The 24910-nt window shown below is 62.5% G+C and overlaps 1 protein-coding gene across 2 annotated transcripts in view; it reads right to left on the bottom strand.

Annotated features, from left to right (window-relative positions):
- Positions 1-24910, bottom strand: part of NAV1 (neuron navigator 1) — a 46067-nt gene that overhangs the window by 4627 nt on the left and 16530 nt on the right. The window contains exons 2-17 of one of the 2 annotated variants that reach the window (XM_057424442.1): positions 21146-21248; positions 17892-18257; positions 7558-7696; positions 6933-7230; positions 5866-6562; positions 5302-5751; positions 5056-5097; positions 4771-4922; positions 4000-4170; positions 3512-3564; positions 3163-3240; positions 2995-3078; positions 2707-2818; positions 2439-2560; positions 378-824; positions 116-290 (exon numbers count right to left, since the gene is read on the bottom strand). In XM_057424442.1, the coding sequence (XP_057280425.1) occupies positions 116-290; positions 378-824; positions 2439-2560; positions 2707-2818; positions 2995-3078; positions 3163-3240; positions 3512-3564; positions 4000-4170; positions 4771-4922; positions 5056-5097; positions 5302-5751; positions 5866-6562; positions 6933-7230; positions 7558-7696; positions 17892-18257; positions 21146-21248 (3489 nt within the window). Of the gene's footprint in view, positions 1-115; positions 291-377; positions 825-2438; positions 2561-2706; positions 2819-2994; positions 3079-3162; positions 3241-3329; positions 3354-3511; positions 3565-3999; positions 4171-4770; positions 4923-5055; positions 5098-5301; positions 5752-5865; positions 6563-6932; positions 7231-7557; positions 7697-9672; positions 9749-17891; positions 18258-21145; positions 21249-24910 lie in introns of those variants that run through there. The other variant, XM_057424443.1, reaches the window with a different exon arrangement.

Genomic DNA, 24910 nt, shown 5'->3' with positions numbered 1-24910 from the left:
CCACCGCATTCCCATGCACGGCTCCCTCCTCCTCCGGGAGAGCAGCAGCACATTCCCACCCATCCACACGTCTTTGCGGCCTCCCCTGGCTGCCAGCAGCTCTGTCCCCCCCTACCTGAGTCCCCCAGGCTGGGGCTGAAGGCATGGCCAAGGGTGAGACCCAGGGAACGCCGCGGTGAGGAGGAGGCCGATGAGCTCGTGACATGGCCGGGAACGGAGCCTGGCACCGCCGAGGGTCCAGGAGCCACTTTGAGCCGGTCGTTCTCAGCCTTCAGGAGATCCACCTCCAGCTGGGGAGAACCAGCACGGCGTGAGGAGCAGCATCCCAGGGCACACAGCGCCTGCAGCCACCCCGGTCCTCCCTGCATGCTCCTCACCTGCATGTTGTGCATGGTCTCCCGGAGCTGCTCCAGCTGGTGGGCTGAGTTGAGGGCTTCCAGGCGGATGTCCGTCAGCTTCATCTCCTTCTCCCACAGCTCCGACCGCAGCTCCGACACCTCCTTCTTCTCGGGCTCGCCCTCCCCATGGGCCTGGAAAAGCCTGGACCAAGAGAGAGACAAGAGTGGTGCACGCGTCCAGGGCAGGAGCCTGCAGCCCCTGTGCCCAGCCCTGCCCGGCCCCACATACTCCGTTGTGTCGATGCCCACGGAGGAGGATGTGGAGGATTTGATGGAGGGCGAGGCGGTCTCCGTGGAGCCGTGCTGCAGCTTGGGGGAAGAGGGGGCCGACGAGTCCGGCGTGGCGATCTCCTCGATGTCGGAGTAGGACGAGGCTGATTTTGGTCCCTTCTTGATGCTGAAGGCTTTGTTGAAGGAGCTGCGCAGCTATGGGAGACGAAAACGCTTTTGTTAGAGACAGCCCCACAGCACAGCAGCTTTGCAAGTCCTGCCCTGGAACCCCCAACTGCTCAGGACCCACAGACAGCCTGAACTGGGACCAGTAACCCCACATCCATCACCGAGCAGCACCGTGCCCTGTCGCTGACCTGGGGAAGGCACCGGCCTAACCCCACTCTGCTGGCAGAGCTGACGGACCGGGGTGCACCTCTGCTTGTGCAACGTTCCGGCCCCACAGAGGGGGGCCCATGTCCTGGTCAGGCTCCCCCCAGCCCTGCTCCCCACCATCAGGGTGTTCAGGCACTGCATCAGCACCCTGGTCCCTCGGGAAGGGCCGGCTCCATCCTCACATTCACACAACCATCCCAGCAAGGGGTGTTTATAGGGACACCCCCCCTGCACCAGCCACTGCAGAGCTGGGGTCCTGGTGCAAGGGGACAACTTCAGCCCCACAGCACCCCCGTCTGCCCTCAGGGTGCCTCTGGAAGCACAGAGGGGCAGCCAGCCCTCCCCGAGATGTCCCTGGGGTGCTGGCCGGGCATGCAGCATGCACAGAGCACACAGCACAGGGGTGAGCAGCACAGCGAGGGCAGGAGGGTGATGGACACTGCACAGGGGGAGCAGCAGGATGGGCACCCTGGGCTCACACCGTGCCCCCCGGAGGGCCAGGGTCTGCTCCGAGGGGAGGAAGAGAAAGAGGGGGTGAAAACAGTCAGGATGTGGCCCGGTTCCCACAGGCACCAGGCAGGCTGCTCTAGGGTGCACCCAAAAGCAAAGCGATGCATTTCAGAGTGAAAACACAAAACCAGATGGGTGCCAGGCTGTACTGACAGCAGAACTGGGGAGCACCGGGACCCATGTGGGTCCCCCAGTGAGGATAACGCCACTTGGTGCCAGATCAGGCCAGCTCTGGCAATGCAGAGATGGGCAGCACCACAGGCAGGGCTGCAGAGAGGTCCTGATCCCAAAAGATCCAGCTCCCGGTAGTCAGGAGCGTGCCTGCCCTCCCCAGGCAAGAAGGGGACTGTCCCCACCCCGGGACACATCCCCATCCCAGCCCCAAAGGAAGCAGCCAAGGTGCAGCTGGGTCCCGGGGCAGCCCATGCAGGGGTCAGAGGCAGTGGGATGGATGGGATGCGCGGCGTCAATGAGCACCGTCCCGCGGGATGGAGCGCGGCCCCGGCCGGGCGGTGGAGGGGACGGTGCAGGACTTACCTCGTACACCTGGAAAAAAAGGGTTGAGGTCAGCATAGGGGGAGAGAAACAGAACAAAGCGAGACTTAATCACACGTCCAGCTCGGAGCTGCCCGGTGTGGGGTCGGGGCTGCCGGCCCCCCAATAGCCAGAGCCTGCACGGGCACGAGGGGGACATGTGGGAAAGACCAAAGGAGCAGGCATGCGGGGCTGGAGAACTCCAGAGGGGCTGGGGAAGTCCTGGCCAACACATCAAGACACAGATCCACAGATCCAGCACTGTCCCCAGGGGACAGAGGGGACCAACATCACAACGCCAAGGTAGCCAAGAGCAGGCAGTCTGTGGGGCTGACCCCAGCCAGACCCTGCCAAGCGCCATCCCTCCCGCCAGCACCCCATCTAACCCACCCAGCTCTTCTTCTTCTTCTTCTTGGCGTCGGCGTCCTTGCTGCTGCCGATGCTGGAGTGGCTGGTGATGCTGTTGAGGCTGGAGATGCTGTCAGAGGAGTTCTGCCGCTTGATACGCAGCTCTGTGGCCAGCAAGAGAAGCAGGAGAGATGGGGACAGGAGCTATCAGCAAACTGCATGTGCCCCAACACCAGAGCCACCCGCACCCTCCTCCCTGTGCCCCTTCCCTTCTCCCACCCAAACACCTTCTGAGCTCTCAGAGCCTCACCTTTGGGGGTGACATCAGTGCCATTCAGGGCACCCTGGATCACAGCTTGGGCCTCTGAGTTCTTCTTCTTCAGGAAGTCAATGGTCTCCCGCAGGTCCAGCAGCTCCGTGTCCTGGCGGGAGCAGACGGGAGCCATGGAGCACATCCCAACCGCGCAGCACCCACATCAGGGTGCTGGGCAGTGCTGCAGCAGGTCCACCCGAGTCCAGCACCCCCCCAGCCCCACGGGCACCCTCCAGCACCACCACTGCCTCCCGACGCCCACGGGGCACCCCACCAAGCACCCACCTTCTCTTCAGCGGTCTCAGCCAAGTGCCGCAGGCGGGATGTCATGCTCACCAGGCTCTGCTCAAAAGCCGCTACCAGGTTGGCCTGGGAGAAGGGGAGAGCAATGGGTGAGCAGCGATGCCCGGTGCAGAGGGGTAACCACGGCCGGGCCCTGCGCTGGGGACTCACGTTGGCCGAGAGCTGGGACGTCAGCGTGGCCACCTTCTCCTGCGAGGACTCCAGCTCGCGGCGCAGCTTGCGGATTTGCTGCGGGGAAACAGAGCGCAGGGGGTGAGGGCCCGGGCGCTGCCCCCCTCTCGCCCTGCGGCGGGCACGGAGCGGAGCGCGGGGCTCACCTCGGACTGCATCTTCTCCTCAGCCTGGCAGCGTGAGAGCAGAGAGAGACAGAGGCAGGCAGTCAGAGGGCAGCAGGCACGCACAGGCTGGGCGCGAAGCAGAGGCATGCACAGAGCCCTCCCCTGCCCGCCCCGGGCCCCCCCCAGCCATGCACGAAGCGCAGCGCAGAGGTGGCTCTTACAGAGGAGTAGGTGGAGGATGCGCTGGAGGCCAGGGACAGCACCGATCCGTGAACTGCAACAGAACAAAACCCGGGTCAGCGTGGCCCTGGCCAGCAGCGTCCCGGGGCTGCGGGTGCAGGACACAGCAGGGTGCAGGGGGGGGTCTGCAGGGGGCAAGAGGGTACAGGGGACGTGGGAGGGCAGCAGCTCGGCACTGCCCGTGCTGCTGTGAGCTCCCTGGGTCTGCGGTGTGCAGAGCATCCTCCTCCTGCACTCTCCCCTCTCGCTACAACACCCGGTGCCGACACGGACACCAGGCACCCACAGAGGTCAGGTGCCAGTGCAGGGTCCACCAGGCTGCTGTCCCCTGCTCTGACACTGAGGACAGGATGCATCAACCCACCCGAGATTGCTCCAGCAGCACCAGGAGGAAGGGACAAGGGTGCGGGGAGCCCCAGCATCACCCCGGGAGGCCCCTCTGCCTAGGCAGGGTGCAGCTCACTCTCACCATCGTCCACAGGGTCCCGGAAGGAGCCCGAGCGGATCATGCCCTTGGGCTTGTCAGCCAGGGAGAGGGTGCTGCCCATCTGGGATGTGCTGTACAGCTCGAAGGTGGAGTCGTGGGTAGGGATGCTGTTGGAGCGGGTGATCCGCGGGGTTGCGGTGGCAGTGGGGCTCACTGCAAGGAGAAGGTGGGGAGAGGCAGGGTCAGAGTCGCACCAGGAAACTGGGACTGGGACGGGAAGCAAGGGCTGGGAGCAATCCATGAGAGCTGGGATGCAGAGAGGAAGCAGGGATGGCTGTCCCAAAGCAGGGAAGGGCTGGGGGAAAGCTAAAACACAGATTTACACTGGGAAGACCCGGCCACCACCACCAAGGGCTGAGAAACAAACCCATCACCCCAGGGCAAAGCAGGCATCACCATGCCAGAGCCCATCACCTGCACATGCAAGAGGGCAGCACCTCATCACACCGCAACCCCAACCCATCTGCCTGGACCCCCCAAACCCTCCAGGAACATATAGGTCGTGGCAACCCCATGCCCTCCTGGGCACCCTCAGAGAAGCTGGGAGCTGTGGCCAGAGCCCTGAGGGTAGATGAGGTGCCCTGAAGCGGAGGTGATGGACACCCCTGGCCCCAACCCTGCACCTCAGTGAGCCAAAAGCACCAGGTGCTGGGTGTTAGGGCTGCTGGGGCGGGGGGTTGAGGAGAAAAGCAGCACCCATCAGCCAGTCCCACATGGGGCGATGGGGACGGGGGATATGGGGAGGGCACTGACCGATGCTGGTGAGCGGCCCCTTCCCAACCAGCGCCATGGGGAGGGATGGGGGTGAGGGCAGTTCCTGCTGATCGTCTGCCTCGGGCAGCCCGCTGCTGATGGCATGGGAATGGCGCCGCTCCTTGGCCTCCTCCTGGGAGTGGAGCTGGTACCTGCAGAGCAGAGCCATGGTGAGGGGGACCAGCACTGCCCTGGCTCCTGCCCGCTGCGGTGCAGCCCCCCCCCCCCGAAACCTCCACATGGGCCCTCCCCAGCACCATCCACAAGTGATACAGGCTCTTTTACCTCAACCCTTTCTTGGGCAGCGTGTTCCTGTCGCGGTTGGCACTGGAAGGGAAGGAAAGAGCAGTGACATCCCTGTGCGGACAAGGCAAGGTGCCACAGGGGCTGAGCTGCGGGGACAGGGAGCTGCTCCCCAGCAATGAGACAGGAAAAGCCTCCGGAGCAGACAGAGGTCATGGCAGGATGGCAGCGAGGGACCCGAGCCCACAGAGGTGCCCTGGCAGCCCCATGCCCTCCCTGCATCCTTACCTGTCCAGATGTGCGAGCCGGGGGCTCCCGCTCCAGCCCAGCTCTCCTGCCTCTTCCTCTTCCTCCGTGCTGGCGGGGGGAGCAGCAGCAGGGGCTGGGGTGGTGGTGCTGCCCCCGGAGAAGGCACTGGGCAGGCTCATGGGCATCTGCAGGGATTCCATGCTGCGGTGCAGGCTGGAGAGCTTGGGGTACATCCTGCCCTCCTTGGGGACGCTGAAGCCGCCCATGAGCTCCAGGCCCTGGGAGAAGCTGGCCGAGTTGATGTTGAGGATGGGCGCAGGACTGGGGCTGAAGCAGGGCGCAAGGTGCCCGCTGCCCGGGTGCAGGTCCTGCAGCTTGGCCGAGTGCGGCGGAGGCAGCTCGCTGGAGGAGGGCAAGTCCAGGCTGTTGGAGTTGACCTTGTCCAGGTTGGCCAACGATGGAGGCTTCGCGTAGGTCTTGGCAGCCGCTCTGGAGGGGGAAAACGGGCGAGGAAGCGGGTGAGGCTCTGGTGCTGGGCATGGATGAGCACTTGGGCACAGCCATGCCAGGCACGGGCTGCCCTTAGCGGTGTCAGGGTCATACCTGAGAGGTGTGGGGGGCAGCTCGGCCACCTTGGCCGCGGGTGGGACGTTGCCCTGCGCTTTCGGGGTGCTCTCAGGCGAGCCAACGCTCTTCAGCGTCCCGCACTCGGAGTCAAGCGCCACTGCCTTGGCCTTGGCCTTCTCCTTCTCACGGTCCGTCTGGTTCACGGGTGCTGGGGTGCCACGGCCGGTGCCGACCTTGGACGGCTCCTTGAGCCGTGACACTGAGATGCTGCCCTGCTTGGTGCTCAGCAGGCTGGGATCGATGCTGCTGCTGACCGGGCGGTTGGCACCGCGGCCACCGGTCACACTCATGGAGCTGGACTTGGCCGGCCGGGGCAGGCTGCGGTACTGGATGTTGGACCGAGCGCCGGGGGCCAGGAAGCCGGGCTCGGCTGCGTTGGAGACGTCCAGGCTCGTTTTCCTCCCGCTGACCGGCTTGACGGGGATGCTGGAGCTCTTCTGGATCTTGCCGAGCGTGGCCGAGCCCCCAGCCTGCATGACGGTGGCTGTGCCAGTGGCAGGAGCTGGTTTCTTGTAGCCAAAGGAGCTGGAGGCCGAGGGGCGCGTGAGACCCGAGGGTGGTTTCTTGGCATCAGCGGCGCGGTCACGGCCGGCATCAGAGGAGGAACGCTGCAGGCCTGTGCTCTTCACAGACAGCTTGCTCTTGTCCGTGGTTTTGGTCTCAGGCTTGCCTGCTGGGGACAAAAGCACAGGTTAGAGTCTTAGAGACCTTTGGGAGTGAACTGGGACAGTGGCATCAGTGACACCATCAAGGAGTCAGGGCAGAAGCATAGCCAGGCCCCCCCCATGCACCCAGCCAGCCTGCAGCCTGGTGCATGGCCACATTGCCATGGGGCAGGCACAGCCCTGGGCAAGCAGCACTTAGCGTGGAGCCAGACCCACAACCTGCCTGCAGGGATGAGCAACCCTGGACCCTCTCCAGACCCCATCTCTGAGCGCAGCCTCAGGGCACCCCACGGCCAAAGTGCTTGGGGAAGTCCATGAAGGCACCACCCAACCCTCTCCCCATCACTGGAGCTGGACCCTGCCCGACCTGGGCCTCACCTGCTACTTTGAGGGTGCTCTGCGCTGTGTGTGTGATGGGAGACGTCACAGCCACCGGAGGGGTCTTGCCCTTCTTGAGGGAGCCCGGCGTGCCCAGGCTGACGGGCTTCTTCAGCTCCCCACCCTTGGACCCCTCCTCGCCACCCTCCGAGGGCTCCCGCCGCCACTTGGAGGATCCGTGCTCCATCTTGAGGCTGCTGCTGTCGTAGTCCAGCTTCTTGGGCACCTTGTCCTCACCCTCGCAGTACCAGCTCAGCCCGCTCTCGGCCAGAGACCGCTTCTCTGAGTCCGTGCGTAGCTGTGGGCAGAGCGGGGTCAGTCCTGGCACCCACCCGCACCCATCACCAGGGAGCACCAATGCACCAGACACCCTGTGCCCTGGCACCCACCCGCACCCACTGCCAGGGAGCACCGATGCACCAGACACCCTGTGCCCTGGCACCCACCCGCACCCATCACCAGGGAGCACCGATGCACCGGACACCCTGTGCCCTGGCACCCACCCGCACCCATCACCACGGAGCACCGATGCACCGGACACCCTGTGCCCTGGCACCCTCCATCCTCTCTTTCCCATAGAGGCGGTGTGGGCACCACGCCGGGTCTGGGTACCACAGGAACCTACCGCTATGGCCGAGTTCCTGCGCGAGGCGGTGGGAGTGGAGGGCAGGGAGTTGAGCGAGGAGCTGGCGTTGAACTCCTCGGAGCTGAGGTTGTCAGAGGCATCGCTGAGGCCGCTGCTGATGGAGCTGCTCTCGTCCCAGCTGCGAGGGCAGAGCCAGCGTCAGAGCCCCCTGCACGGGATCCCCTGGCACAAACTGCAGCCCCCTCGGCAGGCTCAGCCCAGTGCCCCGCTGGCACACCACACAAGTGAGCCCACATCTCCCCGTTATGGCCCCTGGGGGGTTTGCTGGGGGATGGAGGGTACCTGTGCCCCATGGGACATGCCCATTCCCAAACAGCAGGGCCACAGAGGAGCAGGAGGAGCCCAGCAAGCACCAAAGCCGCAGCAGCCGGTGAAGCATAGTGTCACCCAAGCGATGCTGTGACCCTCCTGAGCTGGGGACAGGACAACGTGGCAGAGGAGAAGGTGCCTGCATGTGCCTCTGCCACCCAGGGTGCCACGGCACAAGCAACAGGCACCACCGCTCCCTCCAGGGTACCATCCGATGACATGGATGATGGCATCCGAACCTCAGGATGGAGCTACACGGGCAGCTCCAGCACCCTCCAACACTCTCATGCATCCTGCTTTTCCCAGACACAGGGGACTGGTGCAAGCCAGGATGGACACAGCCCCTGCATCCCCACGGCAGCTTTTGGGACACAGCCCTGCAGGCACTGCTGCCCAGGCAGGGATTTAATCCCAACCACGCTCCCAGGACATGCTCCTGGGCCACCCAGCTCCAGGCATGCCCCACCATCAACCCCTGTGCTGGGGGTGACTTCTCACCACAACAGAAATCCCACCCCAGAGCACAAAGCAAAGCGCCTCTCCCGGGTCACCATCACCCTTGGAGCAGGAAGCACTGGGAGCAAGGCCAGGCTTCAGGGAGCTGCGTCCTGCAGGCACATGGCTGGGACCAGACGTGGTGCTGGGTCTCTTCAGCCTGGTTTTGGGTCCTGGCAGGAGAAACCCCACTCTCCCAGCCTCGCATGGGAAGCTGCTGCTGTCATGAAACAAGGTCAGGAAGGGACCCCAGACCCTCCTCAGCAACCCTATGCCAAGAAGGGTCAACACAGAAGGTCACAGGTAACATCCCAAAAGCACTCAAGCCATGTGGTGAGGCCTGGGGGCTGCTGTGGGGTGTCACTGGCTCCCATGGGACACACGACTGGCACAGAGGGGTCCCCAAAACTGGCACAGCAAGGACAGCCTCAACTCAGCTACTCACAGCACCAACAGCAAGCACAAGCTCTGGAGCACAGCCGACCCCAGCACCCCCACCAGACCCTAACCAGTCCTACTCCATGCTCTACAAGCCCCATATTACACTGACCCATTCCCCCCCTCCCTGCAGCCGGCACCGCACCAAACCAGCTATGGGCAGCAGCGGGCACACACTGCCTGGCCCAGGAGGGATGCTCCAGGAGGGATGCCCCAGGAGGGATGCCCCCGGAAGGATGCTGCAGGAGGGATGCTCCAGGAGGAATGCCCCCGGAGGGATGCTGCAGGAGGGATGCTGCAGGGGGGATGCTGCAGGAGGAATGCCCCCGGAGGGATGCCCCTGGAAGGATGCTGCAGGAGGGATGCTCCAGGAGGGATGCCCCCGGAAGGATGCTGCAGGAGGGATGCCCCCGGAGGGATGCCCCCGGAGGGATGCCCCGGAGGGATGCTGCAGGAGGGATGCCCCCGGAGGGATGCCCCCGGAAGGATGCTCCAGGAGGGACGCCCCCGAGGGATGCTCAAGCACAGCGCGACCATGCCGCGGCGCTCCCCGACACCCGGAATCCTCCCGCCAGGCGGGTCCCGGCGCGGCCCCGGCGATGCGCACCCGGACCGGGGGAAGCGGGGCCGCTCCGCTCCCCTCGCAGCCGAGTCCCGGCGCCCAGGGCGCTGCAGGTGCGAGGTGGGGGGAGCCGCCCCGATGCTGCGGTGCCGGGCGGTGCCGCGCTGCCCGGGTCCCGTCCCCCCCCCCACCCTCGCCGCGGCTCGGCCGAGACAAAGCAGCTCCCGCGGTGTGGACCCGGGGCGCGGGGCTTTGTCTGCCGGGACCGGGCTGCGCTGCGCGCTCGGTACCTGCTGGCCAGGCGCGGGGCGCGGCGCGGTCTCCCCACCCGCAGCATGGTGCTGCCCGCGGCGGCGCGGCCCCGACAGCGGGAACGGGAACGGGAACGGGAGCGGCGGCGGGACCGCCCCGTGCTGCCCGCGCCTTAAAGCGGCCGCAGCCCCGGCCCGGCTCCCCCCCCACCCCCGCCCCTGGTGCTGTCCCCCAGCCCCGCCCCGACCCCGCCGGGATGGGCCCGGACCAGGCTCCCTGCGCTCCCCCCTTCCCCTCCCTTGGCCGTGGCCCCCTACCCAGCTCCAGTGCCCCCAGCCCACCACCCCTGCCCACGGTGCCCCCCAGCCTCAGCCCAGCACCCGCAGTCCCCAAACCCACCCCCGGGCTTCACAGGCAGCAGCAGTGCCCCCCAGCCCATCCACAATGCAGCCCCAGTGCCCCACTCCCAGCCCCAGTGCTCCCCAAACCCCCCACCCCAAAAGCACTACCCCGGCTGTGGGTCCCACAGGGGTCTGCTCCTGCCCGGCCCCACGCCGGGCTGCTCGGCGGCTCCCTACGCCTCATTGCTCCCAAAAAGCCCCTTTTTGTCCTTTTTATCTGTGTCAGAGCCAGAGCTGTGCCCCACTGCCGGGATGGGGGCGCGGGGGTCACCTTCACCAGCCCCACCGCGGCAGACAGAGTTAACTGCAGCCTGGGCAAAACAGACTCTGTCCCTGCGGGCTGGGAAATCAGCGGTTCCTTCCTCGAGCCTTCCTCGGCAACGCCTCTTGGCTCCCTCCTCGCTGCCCCGTGCTTGCCCCAGCGAGGCGAGACTCTGCAGCGTGGCACGGCCGGGATGCGACCATCCCCGTGCCTACTGAGCAGCCACTGCCCGCACCCACCGACACACGGCAGCGGCTCCCGGCCCTCGGCTGGGGCTCACAGTGCGGGACCCCAGGCTGGCAGCCAGCCCTGCGGTGGGGCAAAGGCTCCCCGTCGGTGTGCACCAGCACAGCACGTCCAGCATCGTATCCCTGTGGTCCCTTTGCCCTGGCACGACACCGGATTCATCCCCTCCTTCCCCTGCTCCTGGCATGGGGAGCCCAGGGTGGGATGGGGAGCTGGCGTGGCACGGCATGATGGATCCCAGGAAAGGCAGCTTTCAGCCTACCAGAGCCAGCAGAATGGTGGAGATGATGGCAGAGCATTGCTGCTGGCCACAGCAGCTCTCCCCAGGAGCAGCACCAGCACAGCCCCATGGCAGAGGAGCACCCACAGCCCATTGGTTGCTGCTGGAGCCACCCAGGTCTCCCAGCTTCACCCATCTCACACTGGCACCCACACCTTCCCACCAGCACCGGTCGGGGCTCTCGGCACTCGTGTCCCTGCCAAATCCCCACCATGGATTGAAGCAAACCCCCCACCCCGGGCTGCCCTGGCCCTTTCCTCCTGCTCTGCCTGGTGGCTGCAGGGGCAGGAAATAGGGGCCTTACACCGGGAGGTCTCCACGCCCCACATCAGTGGGTCACAGGCACCAGGGCAGCTCTGCTGAGGTGCCACCAGTGTCCCCCATGCTGCTCTGGCAGGATCGGTGTGGAAGGCACGGCACAGCGGGGGCTCTGCCCTCCCCCCTTCTCCTCCACTTAATGGGGCAGAAAAACCAATTAGCTCCATAAATCACCAACGGGGGGTTGGGGACACCCTGCAGGCGCGGGCAGGGGGGCTCTGTCCCCCCCACATCCATCTTAGCGCATCACGACACCATGCTCCTGCCCTCCTGGCTCCCTTAGGATCCCCCCTGCACAGCCCCCATGCCCCTGTCACCCGGGGTACCCTGATCCCGGGTGCTTCCTGCCTGCATTTCCTGCACTGGGATCTGGCATCCTTCACTCAGAGGAGCCGGGGGCTGCAGAGACTTTGTAGGTGGGGAAACTGAGGCAGGGAAGAGAGCGGGGGGGTCGGATCCACGGGAGCTCACCCAGCAGGAGAGGATCAGCATCACATCCCAGGAGTCACCCGGTGCCCTATCACTGCAACGCAGAGGGGTGCCCTGGGGTGTCAAACAGCACCCACAGCATGAGATCAGACACAGACCCTGCCACGGCCCTGGCCACCATGAGAGGGAACAACGCGGGGTCACCCCTGATCCCCCCCCCCCTCCAGCTGCTCCGGGCAGGCTGACACAAGGATGGTCCCGGAGCAGCGCCGGGTGGGGAGCGCTGTGACTCATCCCGCTTGCGAAATCCCTCTTTTCCCCATGTCTGGACACGCCGGTGGCCCCGGACAGCTCGGCCACAGCGGCCGGCACGTGGCTAAAGCAGGACTTGAGCCCACCGGGCGGTGCTGGGTGTCAGATCAGACCCCCCCCCCCCGGGCACATGGGTCTGCTCCATGTCCACATCCAGCCATGGAGGGCAGCAGCTTCCCAAACCCTGGGTCAGTGCTGGCCCCTCCGAGCCTCCCAGCCCTGAAATCCCCTTCCCAAACGTTCCCCATGTGGCTGTTGCCAGAGCTGGGGCTCAGCGCTGGGCACCTCCAGCCAAACCCCAGAGGAAGAAGCAGCACCGAGGAAGGGCACTTCAACCCTCCAAGGCCCGGCTGGACGGGGCTTGGAGCACCCTGCTCTAGTGGAAGGGGTCCCTGCCCGCGGCAGGGGTTGGAGCTGGAGGAGCTTTAAGCTCCCTTCAACCCAAACCATTCCATGGTTCAATGGCAGCGGTGCCCAGCAGGGTTATGGGGCCCCTTCCCGAGTCCATCCCCTTTCCCCCGCAGGAGCCCTGCCATGGGGTGCAGTGCAGCCCCGCATCCCTCCTGCCCCCCCCAGGGCAGGGGCCCCGCGCACACGGCAGGACACGTGCAGGGCCACGGCCGTGCCCCACGGGATGTCCCCGCTGAGGAATGAGCTCACGGGCGGGCCGGGGTCAGGCTGGACCGGCTGCAGGCGAGCGCCAGCGCCAATCCTGCTCGGAGCAGGAGAAGGGGGCGGCCGCTCCCCTGGCGCCCGCGGGGAGCTGAGCCAAACATCTGCTGCTCACAGAGCTCAAGGAGCTCCGAGGACGCGGGAGCCAGGCCAGCCGGTGCCAGCTCCACAGCATCCCTCCCGCAGGAACGCTGTTGGCAGCCCCCAGCTCCTCCAGTGCGGTCCCCAGCACCCGGCAGCGGCAGCACCATGGCGGCACAGGATGGTGCCGTGAGCTGGGCACACGTGTCCGCCCCTGAACCATGCAGCGCTCCACAGTCCCGATGCCAAAGGCTCCAGTTCCTGCCCCTGAACAGAGGCAGCTGCCTAACAGGGGTGCGGATGCTGCCAGCACTGTGGCGGGATGCAATGGGATGCAATGGGACACAATGTAATGCAGTGGGACGCAACGGGACACAATGGGATCCAATGGGATGCAACACTACCTCCCTTTCCATCCCAAAAAAAAACCGAGGCCCCAAATCACAGGGTTGCACAAGGGCTTCCCCATGGCCCTGAACACCCCAGGGGACGTGCACAGCCTCAGGGATCAGCTCCGAGCGATGCTCAAGGCCCTGCAGCACACGTGGATCATCTGCACTCCTGCAGCACCGCAGCAAAAAGGCGCTGACTCAGCAGCCAACCCCACTCGCTCCCTCTCTGCTCCCCCGGCTCTGTACTTAGGGATGGCAGGATCTGGCCCAGCAGCCCCTCTGCTTTGCCGGGGGGGAGGATGAGTCCTGCCTGAGTGTCCCCATGGGATTCTGCCACCATGGGGTACTTGAGCTACCCCAGTTTATCCATGGGGAGCTGCCAGCCCCACAGCATCACCTTGGGCCACACGGCTGAGCTGAGGTTTCATGTCCCCATAGGTCACCTTGTGCACCAGAGCCAGGGAAGGGTGATCTCCTCTTCTGCCCACCCAGAGTGGCTCTGCCCTGGACCAAGGGATGCTGCAGCACAGCCAAGGCCACAGAGCAGGTCCCTTCAGCCCCCCTGTGCCCTGCACTGCTGGAAACATGAGGGGCACCTCGGGGAGATGCTTGGACCCTGCTGAGCCCTTTGCACTGGGGTCTGATGGACCCCCCTGGGGACATCCCAAGCAGCATCACCGCTTGTGGGGCAGCACCTGGGGAACGGGACCGGAGTCAACAGCGGCCAAGGAAGGGAGCAAAGGTATTTCAGTGCCAGCGAAACAGCCCAGGGCTGGGTGCTGCCCAGGCCCCAAGGATGGGCAGGACAGGGCAGGAGAGCAGCAGCACCCCAGCAAATGCTGCTGTTCAGCAGCGCTAGCTGCCTGCACCAGGCCCTTCAGACACCACAGTGCCACAGCGGTGCACACAGGATGCAGTGACAGCAGGAACAAAGGATGGGTCTTGCTGCCGAACAGGCAGAGCAAAGCCAGAGCCTTCCAGCCACCAACGCCAGCAGCAGGCTGCTGGAGGAGGGGACCCACTGCTGCCATCCCGATAGATGCAGGCAGGTGGGCACAGCGGGGCAAGGAGCCAGGAGCCAAACATTCACAGACACAGAAATGCTCCTGAGGACTGGGCTGTCCCGAGCTGCTCCCTGCCCTCACCACCACATCTGCCCATGCCACCCCTCTGCCGTCTCGGCTGGGCTCACCCCAACCACCCCCTGCCAAATCCACCCCGATACCGCACACCTCGACCTACCTCGGCCCTCTCTGCTTCCAGGCTGCTTCCCCAGGGAGCTCTGGGGATGCCGGGCCCCATCGCACGAGCCCAGTCTCCGAGGGGATGTGCCACCTTGTCCTCCTCGCTGGCTCTGACCTACTGCCCCACAAGCCGGGTGTGCGCCGGCGCGGTGCTGGGATGTGCTGCCCCACGGCCGGGGCTCGGGGCTGATGGTCCCATCTGCAGCACCCGGCTCCTGCCCCGTGCATTAGCGGCACCGGGAGATGGGGCCTGGGGCAGAATCTGCTTTCTAGGTCAGAGCCAGTGAGGGGAATGGATGAGGGGCTGCACGGATGAGGGGATGTGCTGGATGAGGGGCTGCAAGGATGAGGGGCTGCATGGAGGAGGGGATGTGCTGGATGAAGGGCTGCATGGATGAGGGGATGTGCTGGATGAGAAGATGTGCTGGATGAGAAGATGTGCTGGATGAAGGGCTGCATGGATGAGGGGATGTGCTGGATGAGGGGATGTGCTGGATGAGGGGCTGCATGGATGAGGGGATGTGCTGGATGAGGGGCTGCAAGGATGAGGGGCTGCATGGATGAGGGGATGTGCTGGATGAGGGTCTGCATGGATGAGGGGATGTGCTGGATGAGGGGCTGCATGGATGAGGGGATGTGCTGGATGAGGGTCTGCATGGATGAGGGGATGTGCTGGATGAGGGGCTGCATGGATGAGAGGATGCACTGGATGAGGGTCTGCATGGATGAGGGGATGTGCTGGATGAGGGGCTGCATGGATGAGGGGTTGCACGGATGAGGGGATGTGCTGGATGAGGGGCTGCAAGGATGAGGGGCTGCATGGAGGAGGGGATGTGCTGGATGAGGGGCTGCATGGATGAGAGGATGTGCTGGATGAGGGGCTGCATGGATGAGAGGATGTGCTGGATGAGGGGATGTGCTGGATGAGGGGATGTGCTGGATGAGGGGCTGCATGGATGCGAGGATGTGCTGGATGAGGGGATGTGCTGGATGAGAGGATGTGCTGGATGAGGGGCTGCATGGAGGAGGGGATGTGCTGGATGAGGGGCTGGGCTGGATGGATGGATGGATGATGAGGGTCTGCGTGGATGAGATGCGCTGGATGAGAGGATGTGCTGGATAAAGGGATGTGCTGGATGAGGGGCTGCATGGATGCGGGGCTGTCTGGATGATGAGGAGCTGTGCCAGGTGAAGGGCTGGATGGATAAGGAGGGCTGCACTGGATGAGTGCTCCTGGACAAGGCACCTCCTCGCCCTGGCCAGCGCTGAGACAAAGGGATGGGATGTCCCTGCTCCCCTGCCCTGGCTCTGCACCCAGTGCCCAGGCTCTGCCCTCACTCTGCCTGCGCTCTGCCCGCCCAGTGCTGACAGAGGCAAAGGGATGCTCCAGCTCTCCCCTCCCAGCACTGCCTCTGCAGCCAAGGGCACACCAAGGTTACTCGCATGCATGAGCAGCTCTGAGACAAGACAAGGCGGAAGACAGGGAGCAGCAGAGCCCTTCATCCCCACAGCCAGATGCGGCCACACAGGGCAGCCCAAAGCCACCCCAGTGCCCAGCACACCCTGGAGCCCAGTGCCTGGTGGCAGAAGGTGGTGATGTGCAATGGGTTATAGCCCCCAGGAGGGGTCCATGCTGAGCCAGCACGGGGCACCCCTGCCCACAAACACAGGGCAGCCCCCCAGAGTAACCCTGTGTGCTCATGGGGAGGATGGGTTTTATGCTTGACACTGTCACCCCCGAGCTGGAACATTGCAGGGGTCAGCACAGGCACCCCACGGTGTGTGCCCAGTGCACCCGTGGGCCTGGGGAGTGCTGGCCCCCAGGATGGGTGTAAAGCCATGGGCTGTGCTCTGTCCTGCAACCAGCTGATGTGACTACAGCCACCCCAGGAGGGCTGGAGCAGCAAATACCTCCTCCTGCTCTGGGACAGCTCAAATGCCTGTGCTCAAACAGGAAACCTCCAGCATGCTGCAACCCTGGACCCTGGCCAGAGCCGAGGGCACCTCAACAGTGCAGAGGGAGCTGAACACATCTGGGAGGAAACAGCAAACTCTGGATGTGCTGGGTTGTGCCCAACTGGCAGGAGATGGCCCTGGCCCCACAGAGTCCCTGATCACAGAGCACCCTGCTCCACCATGGTGCCACCCATCCACAGTGCCAGAGGGGAGACCGAGATGAGATCTTAGGCAGGGACAAGATCCACCCTGCCAGGTTGGCCATGATCTATGTGCTCCATTCATCCATCCATCCATCCATCCATCCGTGCCCGAGGTGCCACCCACCCACAGTGCCAGAGGGGAGAATGAAATGAGATCTTAGGCAGGGACAAGATCCACCCTGCCAGGTTGGTCATGATCTATGTGCTCCATCCATCCATCTATCCGTCTGTCCATCCATCCATCATCCATCCATCATCCATCCATCATCCATCCATCCAACCATCCATCACGCATGCATCCATCCATCCACCTATCCACCCATCCATCATCCATCCATCTATCCATCCATCCACCCATCTATCCATCCATCCATCCATCCATCATGCATCCATCCATTCATCCATCATCCATCCATCATCCATCCATCCACCCATCTATCCATCCATCCATCCATCCATCATGCATCCATCCATTCATCCATCATCCATCCATCCATCTATCCACCCATCCATTCATCCATCCATCCATCCATCCATCCATCCATCCATCCACCCACCCATCCATCCATCCATCATCCATCCATCCATCTGTCCATCCACCCGTCCATTTATTCATCCATCCATCCATCCATCCATCCATCCATCCGCCCATCCATCCATCCACCCATCCATTCATTCATCCATCCATCCATCCATCCATCCATCCATCCATCCATTCATCCATCCATCATCCATCCATCCATTCATCATCCATCCATCCATCCATCCATCCATCCATCCATCCATCCATCCATCATCCATCCATCCATTCATCCATCCATCCATCCATCCATCATCCATCCATCCATCATCCATCCATCCATCCATCCATCCATCCGTCCACTCATCCATCCATCCATCCATCCATCCATCCATCCATCCATCCATCATCCATCCATGCATCCATCATCCATCCATGCATCCATCATCCATCCATCCATCCATCCATCCATCCATCATCCATCCATCCACCCATCCATCCATCCACCCACCCATCCATCCATCCATCCATCCATCCATCATCCATCCATCCATCCATCCATCCATCATCAACCAACCATCCAATCAATCCATCATCCATCCATCCATCCATCCATCATCCATCCATCCATCATCCATCCATCCATCCATCCATCTGTCCACTCATCCATCCATCCATCCATCCATCATCCGTCCATGCATCCATCATCCATCCATGCATCCATCATCCATCCATCCATCCATCCATCCATCCATCCATCCATCCATCCATCCGTCCACTCATCCATCCACCCATCCATCCATCCACCCATCCATTCATCCCTCCATCCATCATCCATCCATCCATCCATCCACCCAGCCATCCATCCTTGCTGTGCCTGCTGCCCCTCCACTGCCAGCCAACCAGGAGGTGGAGAATCGAGCCCCGGCGCAGACACTCACCCCGTGGTGATGTCGTCATCCTCCGTCAGTGTCTTCCCCATCAGGTCACTGTCGCTCATGTAGCCCGACTTCAGCTCCACGTCGTCGGTGTCCAGCGCCTCGACCAGCTCCAGGCGGGAGATGTGGCTCAGCTTGCTGGGGCTGCGCATGGGCATGGTGTGCGAGTAGTGCGCCCGCTCGCCGTGCATGTACCAGCCCGGGGTGCCCTCGGAGCGGCACGTGCCCCCCACCGACGGCGCGTCCCCCGCCTGCAGGCGCGGGCTCGACTGCCCATAGCGCCAGGACAGCGGCGAGGAGCGGTTGGAGAGGCTGGAGACGCTGCGCGCGTTGGCCTCGTCGCTGTCGTAGCACGTCATCTCCAGCGAGCTACAAGGGTGCAGGGGGGTCAGGGCAGGGCATGGCTGGAGGCTCCCAGTGGGAGCAGGGACACTGTCCTGGACACCCTCCATCTAATAACAGGGTGCCCAGAGAAGCTGTGGCTGCCCCATCCCTGGCAGTGTTCAAGGCCAGGGGCTTGGAGCAAGCTGCTCTAGTGCAAGGTGTCCCTGCCCATGGCAGGGGTTGGAGCTGGAGGAGCTTTAAGGTCCCTTCCATCACAAACCAGTCTGTGGGTCTACAGCAATGCTTTAGCAGCAGTTACTCCAACAATCACTTTGACCTAAGTGGAAATCCCAGTCATGCTCCCCCATGCTCAGGCTGCTCTCCCTCGACCATTCCCCACCAGCACTTCAACATCTGCACCCCAGTATCACCCCAGACCCAGGACAGGACAAACTGGAGTGGTGGCACACTGACCCTTGGAGATGTGGCAGCGGATGCTGTGAGCAAAAAGATGACAAGGGCCAAACCAGGACCAGATCCCTGCACCAGCACCCCACACTGAACCCCTGCAAGTGAACCCCCATGTCTGGGCAGGGGGTGCAGCCTGAGATGGGGCTCCCCAGCCCCACAGAGCTGCTCTCCAGCCTGCCCAGAGCCACGAGTGCTTCAGGAATGGGGAGCCAGTTACTCCCCACACCCCTCAGGGTGTATTTTGGGCACACGGCAAGTTGGGGGGGGGAGCGATGCTGGGACTAAATTTAGACACCAAAAGTGATGAGTACTTGGGAACCCACAGCTTTCTCCTTGGCTCCAAACGTTACCATCAACGAGCTATTCCCCAGCCTGAATTAAATGTTCCTGCAGGGGCACCGAAAGCCAAACCCCGGCTGCAGAATCTAAAGCAGGGAACTACATAACCCCCCCAGGAAGTTTGCTAAAGCAGAACTCAAAGGGTTTCGTGTTGGGCAGCAGCACAAAGGCTGTTTGAGGATGTTCTGCCCGCAGCTCGGAGCACATGTGAGCCATTGACCTCGGGCAGGACTAAAGGAAGCCCCTGAGGAAGCTCGTGCCAGGAGCACGGTGATGTCTTTCAGGAACAAAGTTGTGTCCTAGGAGAAAACAGCAAAGGCTGAGCCGCAGCTGATGGATGGGGGAATACGGAGAGGAGAACAAGAGGAGTTTTGAGGAATAATTTCTGGGAGGAACAAAGAAAGAGCCCAAAGCAGCTACAGGGACACCAGTGATGCCAGCTGACGTCCGTACCGCATGCACTTGCAGGGAGCGTTCCCGAGAGCAGAGTTAGTGGGCACGTGTGCAATTACAACGTGCCGGGGAAGAGCTGACCCAGCTTTGGTAAAGGATGCTCCTGGAGGGATGCAGGGAGCGAGCTGCGAGCAGGGTACCAGCGGTGGGGATGAGAGCCCCACCAAAGGCAGGTTAAGCTTCCAAACAAACTCAGCTGCCATGGGATAAGAGGGAAGATTCTCACATATTCAGGAGCTGCACGAGGGACAGAAGGCAGGGGCAGGCATCTCTGGCCTATCCAAAGTTGGTTTTCTCTGTGGCTGAGGCCTCCACCATGCACTGTTCTCATAACTCATCGGGAAAAGGAAGTGATGGCCAAGAGTCAAAACCCACCAGTGACGGCTCAGTGAATCCCCTGAATTTAATATCCTCATCCCACTTCCCTAAGGCCGGGGCTGATGGGGGATCTGCACAGGAGCCAAACACTGGGGCGAGACCACAGCAGGTGAGGTTTGACACAGAGGAATGAGAAGTGAACCCAAAGGGAACCCAAAGTGAACCCAAATCAGCCGACTCGGTGTGAGCAGCCCAGCTCCTGCACCGAGCAAAGGGACGGCAGAGCTGTGATGGGTAACTCCAGGATAAGGCCAGCCTGGGGAATGCCACCGTGAACAGATCGGAAGGGATTCAGGAAGTGCAGCAAGGACGAGCAAGGTCTGGCTGAGCTCCTGCGTTCAGAAGAACTAAATCACGGGAGCTGCTTCACCTGATGGAGGGGACACACGGGGGGGTCGCTAACGATGGGTGAAGGGGTTGGGGGGAGCTTCTGCTTCCTGCCCTTTACAGCAGAGAAACGAGGATCGAAGGAGACCGCGAGGTGGCAACAGACACCGGGAGAAGGATGCTCTGCGCATCCGCGGCTTCCACCCGAGAGCCGCTCCGCCGAGCCCTGCCTGCGCCATGCGGAGATGCCCCCTCCCCACACGCTGCTCCCCACCCCCGGCGCTGCAGGGTCCGGGCCCTTCATCCGGGATGAGGATGCTGGAGCCGGGGTGCAGCCCCCAGCACGTTCAGAGCACAGCAGAAACGCTGCACTGGGCTCCAGTGGGAGACCGGGGGGGAACAGTCCCAGGCATGCGTCAGAGAGCTCGGAACAGGGGTAGATGCTCTGTCGGGGTTCACCGGCCGATCCCAGCCCCTGGGGTGCTGCTAGCCCCGGTGTGGGCAGGGCACCCCACTCTGCCCATGGGCTGCAGGGCTTTTGTTCAGCTCTGTCTCCATCATCCCCTTGACACAGTGGAAGTGAGTCACAGATGGGGATGGAGGCTATGGTCCAAACCTGGGCAGGCACAGGGGATACGATACCTGCACCCCATACAGGGACACCCGACCATGGGGAAGAGACCTCACCCCCTGCACAGGGCCTGGGGGCTCCTCTCAGCATCACCCCACAGCCCCACAGCACATGAGGCTGTGTTGAGCCCAGAGCTCTGCCAGAGATGGGGCTCTACCGCAGCCCCACACACGACACCCCATGGATTTGGGGGCACCTCTCCAGCCCCCATGTGTAGGCACCCAGGCTATGGACACAGCCGCTTCACCCCATCCCTGCCCCTCACCTTCTGCTGCCCCAGGAAGGACACTGGTTGTGGGGAAGGGGTGGTGGGGGTCTGGCACTGGGGCCTCACCTGTGAGACACCTGAGAGCCCCTCAGGCTGGACATGGTCTCCTCCAGGTTCTGCCGAAGGTCCAGCACGTTCTGCACCGTCCTCTTCCTCTGGGATTCGGGGTCTGCGGAGAGACAAGGGGTGAATGGCTCCTGTGCCCCTCTGCCCGTGCTGCGCGCACCAGCTCCTGCTCTGCCCACTGGAGGGGACGGGGCAGGGACCAGGCTGGAGCTGCACCACCACGAAATGCCACCCAACGGGGGCTGCGCTGTGATGGGGATGCCTGGTCCAGAAAGGACAAGCTGGTGGGGACCAAGGGGGCCACAGGAGCCACACAGGGAACAGCTACAGCCAGGTACACCTGAAGCTGCCCCATCCCCAGGCTCTGCTCACCCACCGGCCCGGGCACAAGCACCTCAAACCACTGAAGCAGCTCTGATTTATGCATGACCCTGGAAAGCGGTGACAAGCGGTAACAGCCCGATGAGACAGGTTAAATCAAGCAGGTTAAAGCCCGCTGTAGATGATGGTAAGAGGGTTCCTGAGCCCCCAGGGAAGCCAATGCAGCCAGCACACACCAGGACAACCAACCCTGAGTGTACGCGGTCACCCTGGTCCAGCTCCCAAAACAAGGCTTAGCAACAGGTTAAGTCATGAGCTCCTTACTAAACCTTCACGCAGGAGGAGTTAATCACAGGCACAGAGCACAGAATGGTGCCCCAAGCAATGGGGGCCTATAGGGATGCCAACAGAACACCCACCGGTGTCCCCTGCAGCGAGGACCCCCAGGGGACCCAAGAAGCAGCATCCAAAGGAGCTGCTCGTCCACCTCTTGCTCACATCCCCACCGCGCTGGGGTCAGTGCTGGGTCCAGCACAGGAAGGGGCCGAGGGGGGGGGTCTTGGGGCTGAGCCGAAACCGGAGCCGCTGGGAGAGGCCGGAGTGTGGGAACAGCGGGAGCGCGCTGGATTCCTCCCCGCAGCGATTTAGCGCGCTTGCTGCAGCCAGATGTTCCCAGCTGCTGGAGCGGGAGCAGCGGGGACGGCTCAGCCTGAGCGTGCCGGGGTCCGGGGACCCCGCGCCTGGGCCAGGTCAGTTCCCGCAGTGTCTCCATCCCCGCTCCAGCTCCCGCAGGCTCCATCCTGCTGTCACGGAAGGAAGGGGGGGCTGGCTCCGGCCCTGCGCTCCCCCAGCCCCAGGACGCTGTCCCCAAGCCCTGTGCAGGGAGGTCACAGGCAGCTCTCCCAGTCCCTGCCCTGCTCCTTTCTGAACTGAGCTCTCAGCGCTCTCTTCAACATGAGTTAACAGGATACGGCCCCGCTTCACGCATGGGGAAACTGGGACAGGCAACCCCGGGCACGCCATTGCCTGATGCTGTGTTGGGTAGCGTGCGCTGGCACAGCAAACAGGCACCGTGCCCGTGTGCTGCCCATCACCCCATCTCTGGCCTCGCACAACTGGGAAGCAGCAGGTACCACCAGCAGGGCGGGATGCGGGGCTGGAGGCAGACAAGGAGGAGGAAGCTGAGCTCAGGGCCAGGCGCTGCAGGGCTGACAGTGCCGAGCAGCACAGAGCCAGGGCTGGAGGAGACCGGGGAGCTCCAGGTCGTGCCACGTCCAGCCCTTCCCATCCCCTCCAAGAGCTCCTGCACCGCGGGCGCTGCCGACGTGGCCAAGGACGTCAAGGAACGAGGGAATCATCAACTCCAAACGCCTCGTGACAGCTCATTTCAAAGGAGCATGTGGCCAACAGCTCCCGCTGGGGCCAGGCAGAGCCGCGGCCACGGGACATGTGTGCCTCATGTGCCTTGGCACTGAAACCACGTGTGTGTATGTGTGTATGTATGTGTATATGTGTATATGTGTATGTGTGTGTATGTGTGTGTGCATGTGCGTGTATGTGCATGTGTATGTGTGTGTGCACGTGTGTGTGTGTGCATGTGTATGTGTGTGTGCACGTGTGTGTGTGTGCATGTGTGTGCATATGTGTATGTGTATGTGCATGTATATGTGTATGTGCGTGTATGTGCGTGCATGTGTGTGTGTGCATGTGTGTGCATGTGTGTATGTGTATGTGCATGTATATGTGTATGTGCGTGTATGTGCATGTGCATGTGTATGTGTGTGTGCATGTGTATGTGTGTGTGTATGTGCGTGTGCATGTGCGTGTGCATGTGCGTGTGCATGTGCGTGTGCATGTGTAGGTGTATGTGTATGCGTGTGTATATGTGCATGTGTGTGTGCATGTGTATGCGCATGTGTATGTGCATGTGTGTGTATGTGCATGTGTGTCTGTGCATGTGTGTCTGTGCATGTGTAAGTGTGCGTGTGTGTGCATGTGTATGTGCAGTGTGTGTGTGTGCATGTGTGTGCATGTGTATGTGTATATGTATGTGTGTATGTGTATGTGTATGTGTGTGTGTACGTGCATGTGTATGTGTATGTGTGTGTGTATGTGCGTGTGTATGTGTGTGTATGTGTGTGTGTGTGTGTGTATGTGTGTGTATGTGTGTGTATGTGCATGTATGTGTATGTGCACGTATGTGTATGTGTGTGTATGTGTGTGCGTTTGGTGTATGTGCAAGTGCATGTGTATGCATATGTGTATGTGCATGTGTATGTGTATGTGCATGTGTACATGTACATGTACGTGCATGTGTATGTGTGTGTGTATGTGTACGTGTACGTGTATGTGTACATGTACGTGCATGTGTATGTGTGTGTGTATGTGTACGTGTACGTGTATGTGTACATGTACGTGCATGTGTATGTGTGTGTGCATGTGTACATGTACGTATATGTGTATGTGTACATGTACGTGTATGTGTATGTGTGTGTGCATGTGTATGTGTGTGTGTATGTGTACATGTACGTGTATGTGTACATGCATGTGTATGTGTGTGTGCATGTGTACATGTACGTATATGTGTATGTGTACATGTACGTGTATGTGTACATGCATGTGTATGTGTGCATGCTGCCAAGCCCCTCTTTGCATCAGGCACAGTTCATGTGGGGGCCACACGGTGGCAAAGCCCTGCAGAAGGGGGGGGGGGGGTGCATGCACACCCCTGTGCCCCTGCACGAACGCATGCAGGCGTGAGGACAGCGGCAGCCGACGCCAGCCCCGACACGTCCGTGCCCATGTTCACACGCGTGGCACCAGCACTCGGGTGGTCTCGCCCCCCACCACCCAACCGGTCCCATTTGCTTAGAGCAGCCTCCCGGTGACCCAGGACGGGGTTTGAACAGCAACCAGGAACGTGCTCCCAAAGGCCCCGCGGCGCTCCCGAGGCAGGGAATCGGGCCCCCATCGCACAGTAGCTCAATGAATTCCCCCCCCAAGCCGGGACACGTTGTTAACCCTTGCTCAATCCCTTCCAGCACACTGAAAGGCACCAATAAAGCACAATAAAAACCATCCCCTCGGGCCATGGGATGCCTCCAGCTCCAGAAGCCCCCTGCAGACACACGCTCCCCACGCCAGCGCCCTCAGCCCCTGCTCCCAGGGTTGATGCGAGACCCCCGGAGCCTGGCCCAGCCCCACTGAGCCCTGCAGGTTCCCAGCTACGCTCTGCGCCTGCGATGCGGTTACCGGCAGAGTCTTTCCATATGGAGTGAAACGGCTTCATCCGGCATTCCAGCCCCCCCCCCTCCAGCTCTGATCCACGCTCCCGGATGGTCGGGCAGGGGGATGGTCACAACCTGCAGTCCTTCTCTTTGTGGTTTCATCAACTCCCGTCCTCCCCACAGCAGCCTCCACACGGGCTAAACAAGGAGCAGCGAT

Source organism: Pezoporus wallicus, unplaced genomic scaffold, assembly GCF_028554395.1.
Source record: "Pezoporus wallicus isolate ANWC-B61680 ecotype Strahan unplaced genomic scaffold, APGP_CSIRO_Pwel_v1 contig_9123, whole genome shotgun sequence".
NCBI classification, from domain to species: Eukaryota; Metazoa; Chordata; class Aves; order Psittaciformes; family Psittacidae; genus Pezoporus; species Pezoporus wallicus.
The sequence above is the reverse complement of the archived record's forward strand: the minus strand, read 5'-3'. Positions and strand labels throughout refer to the sequence as shown.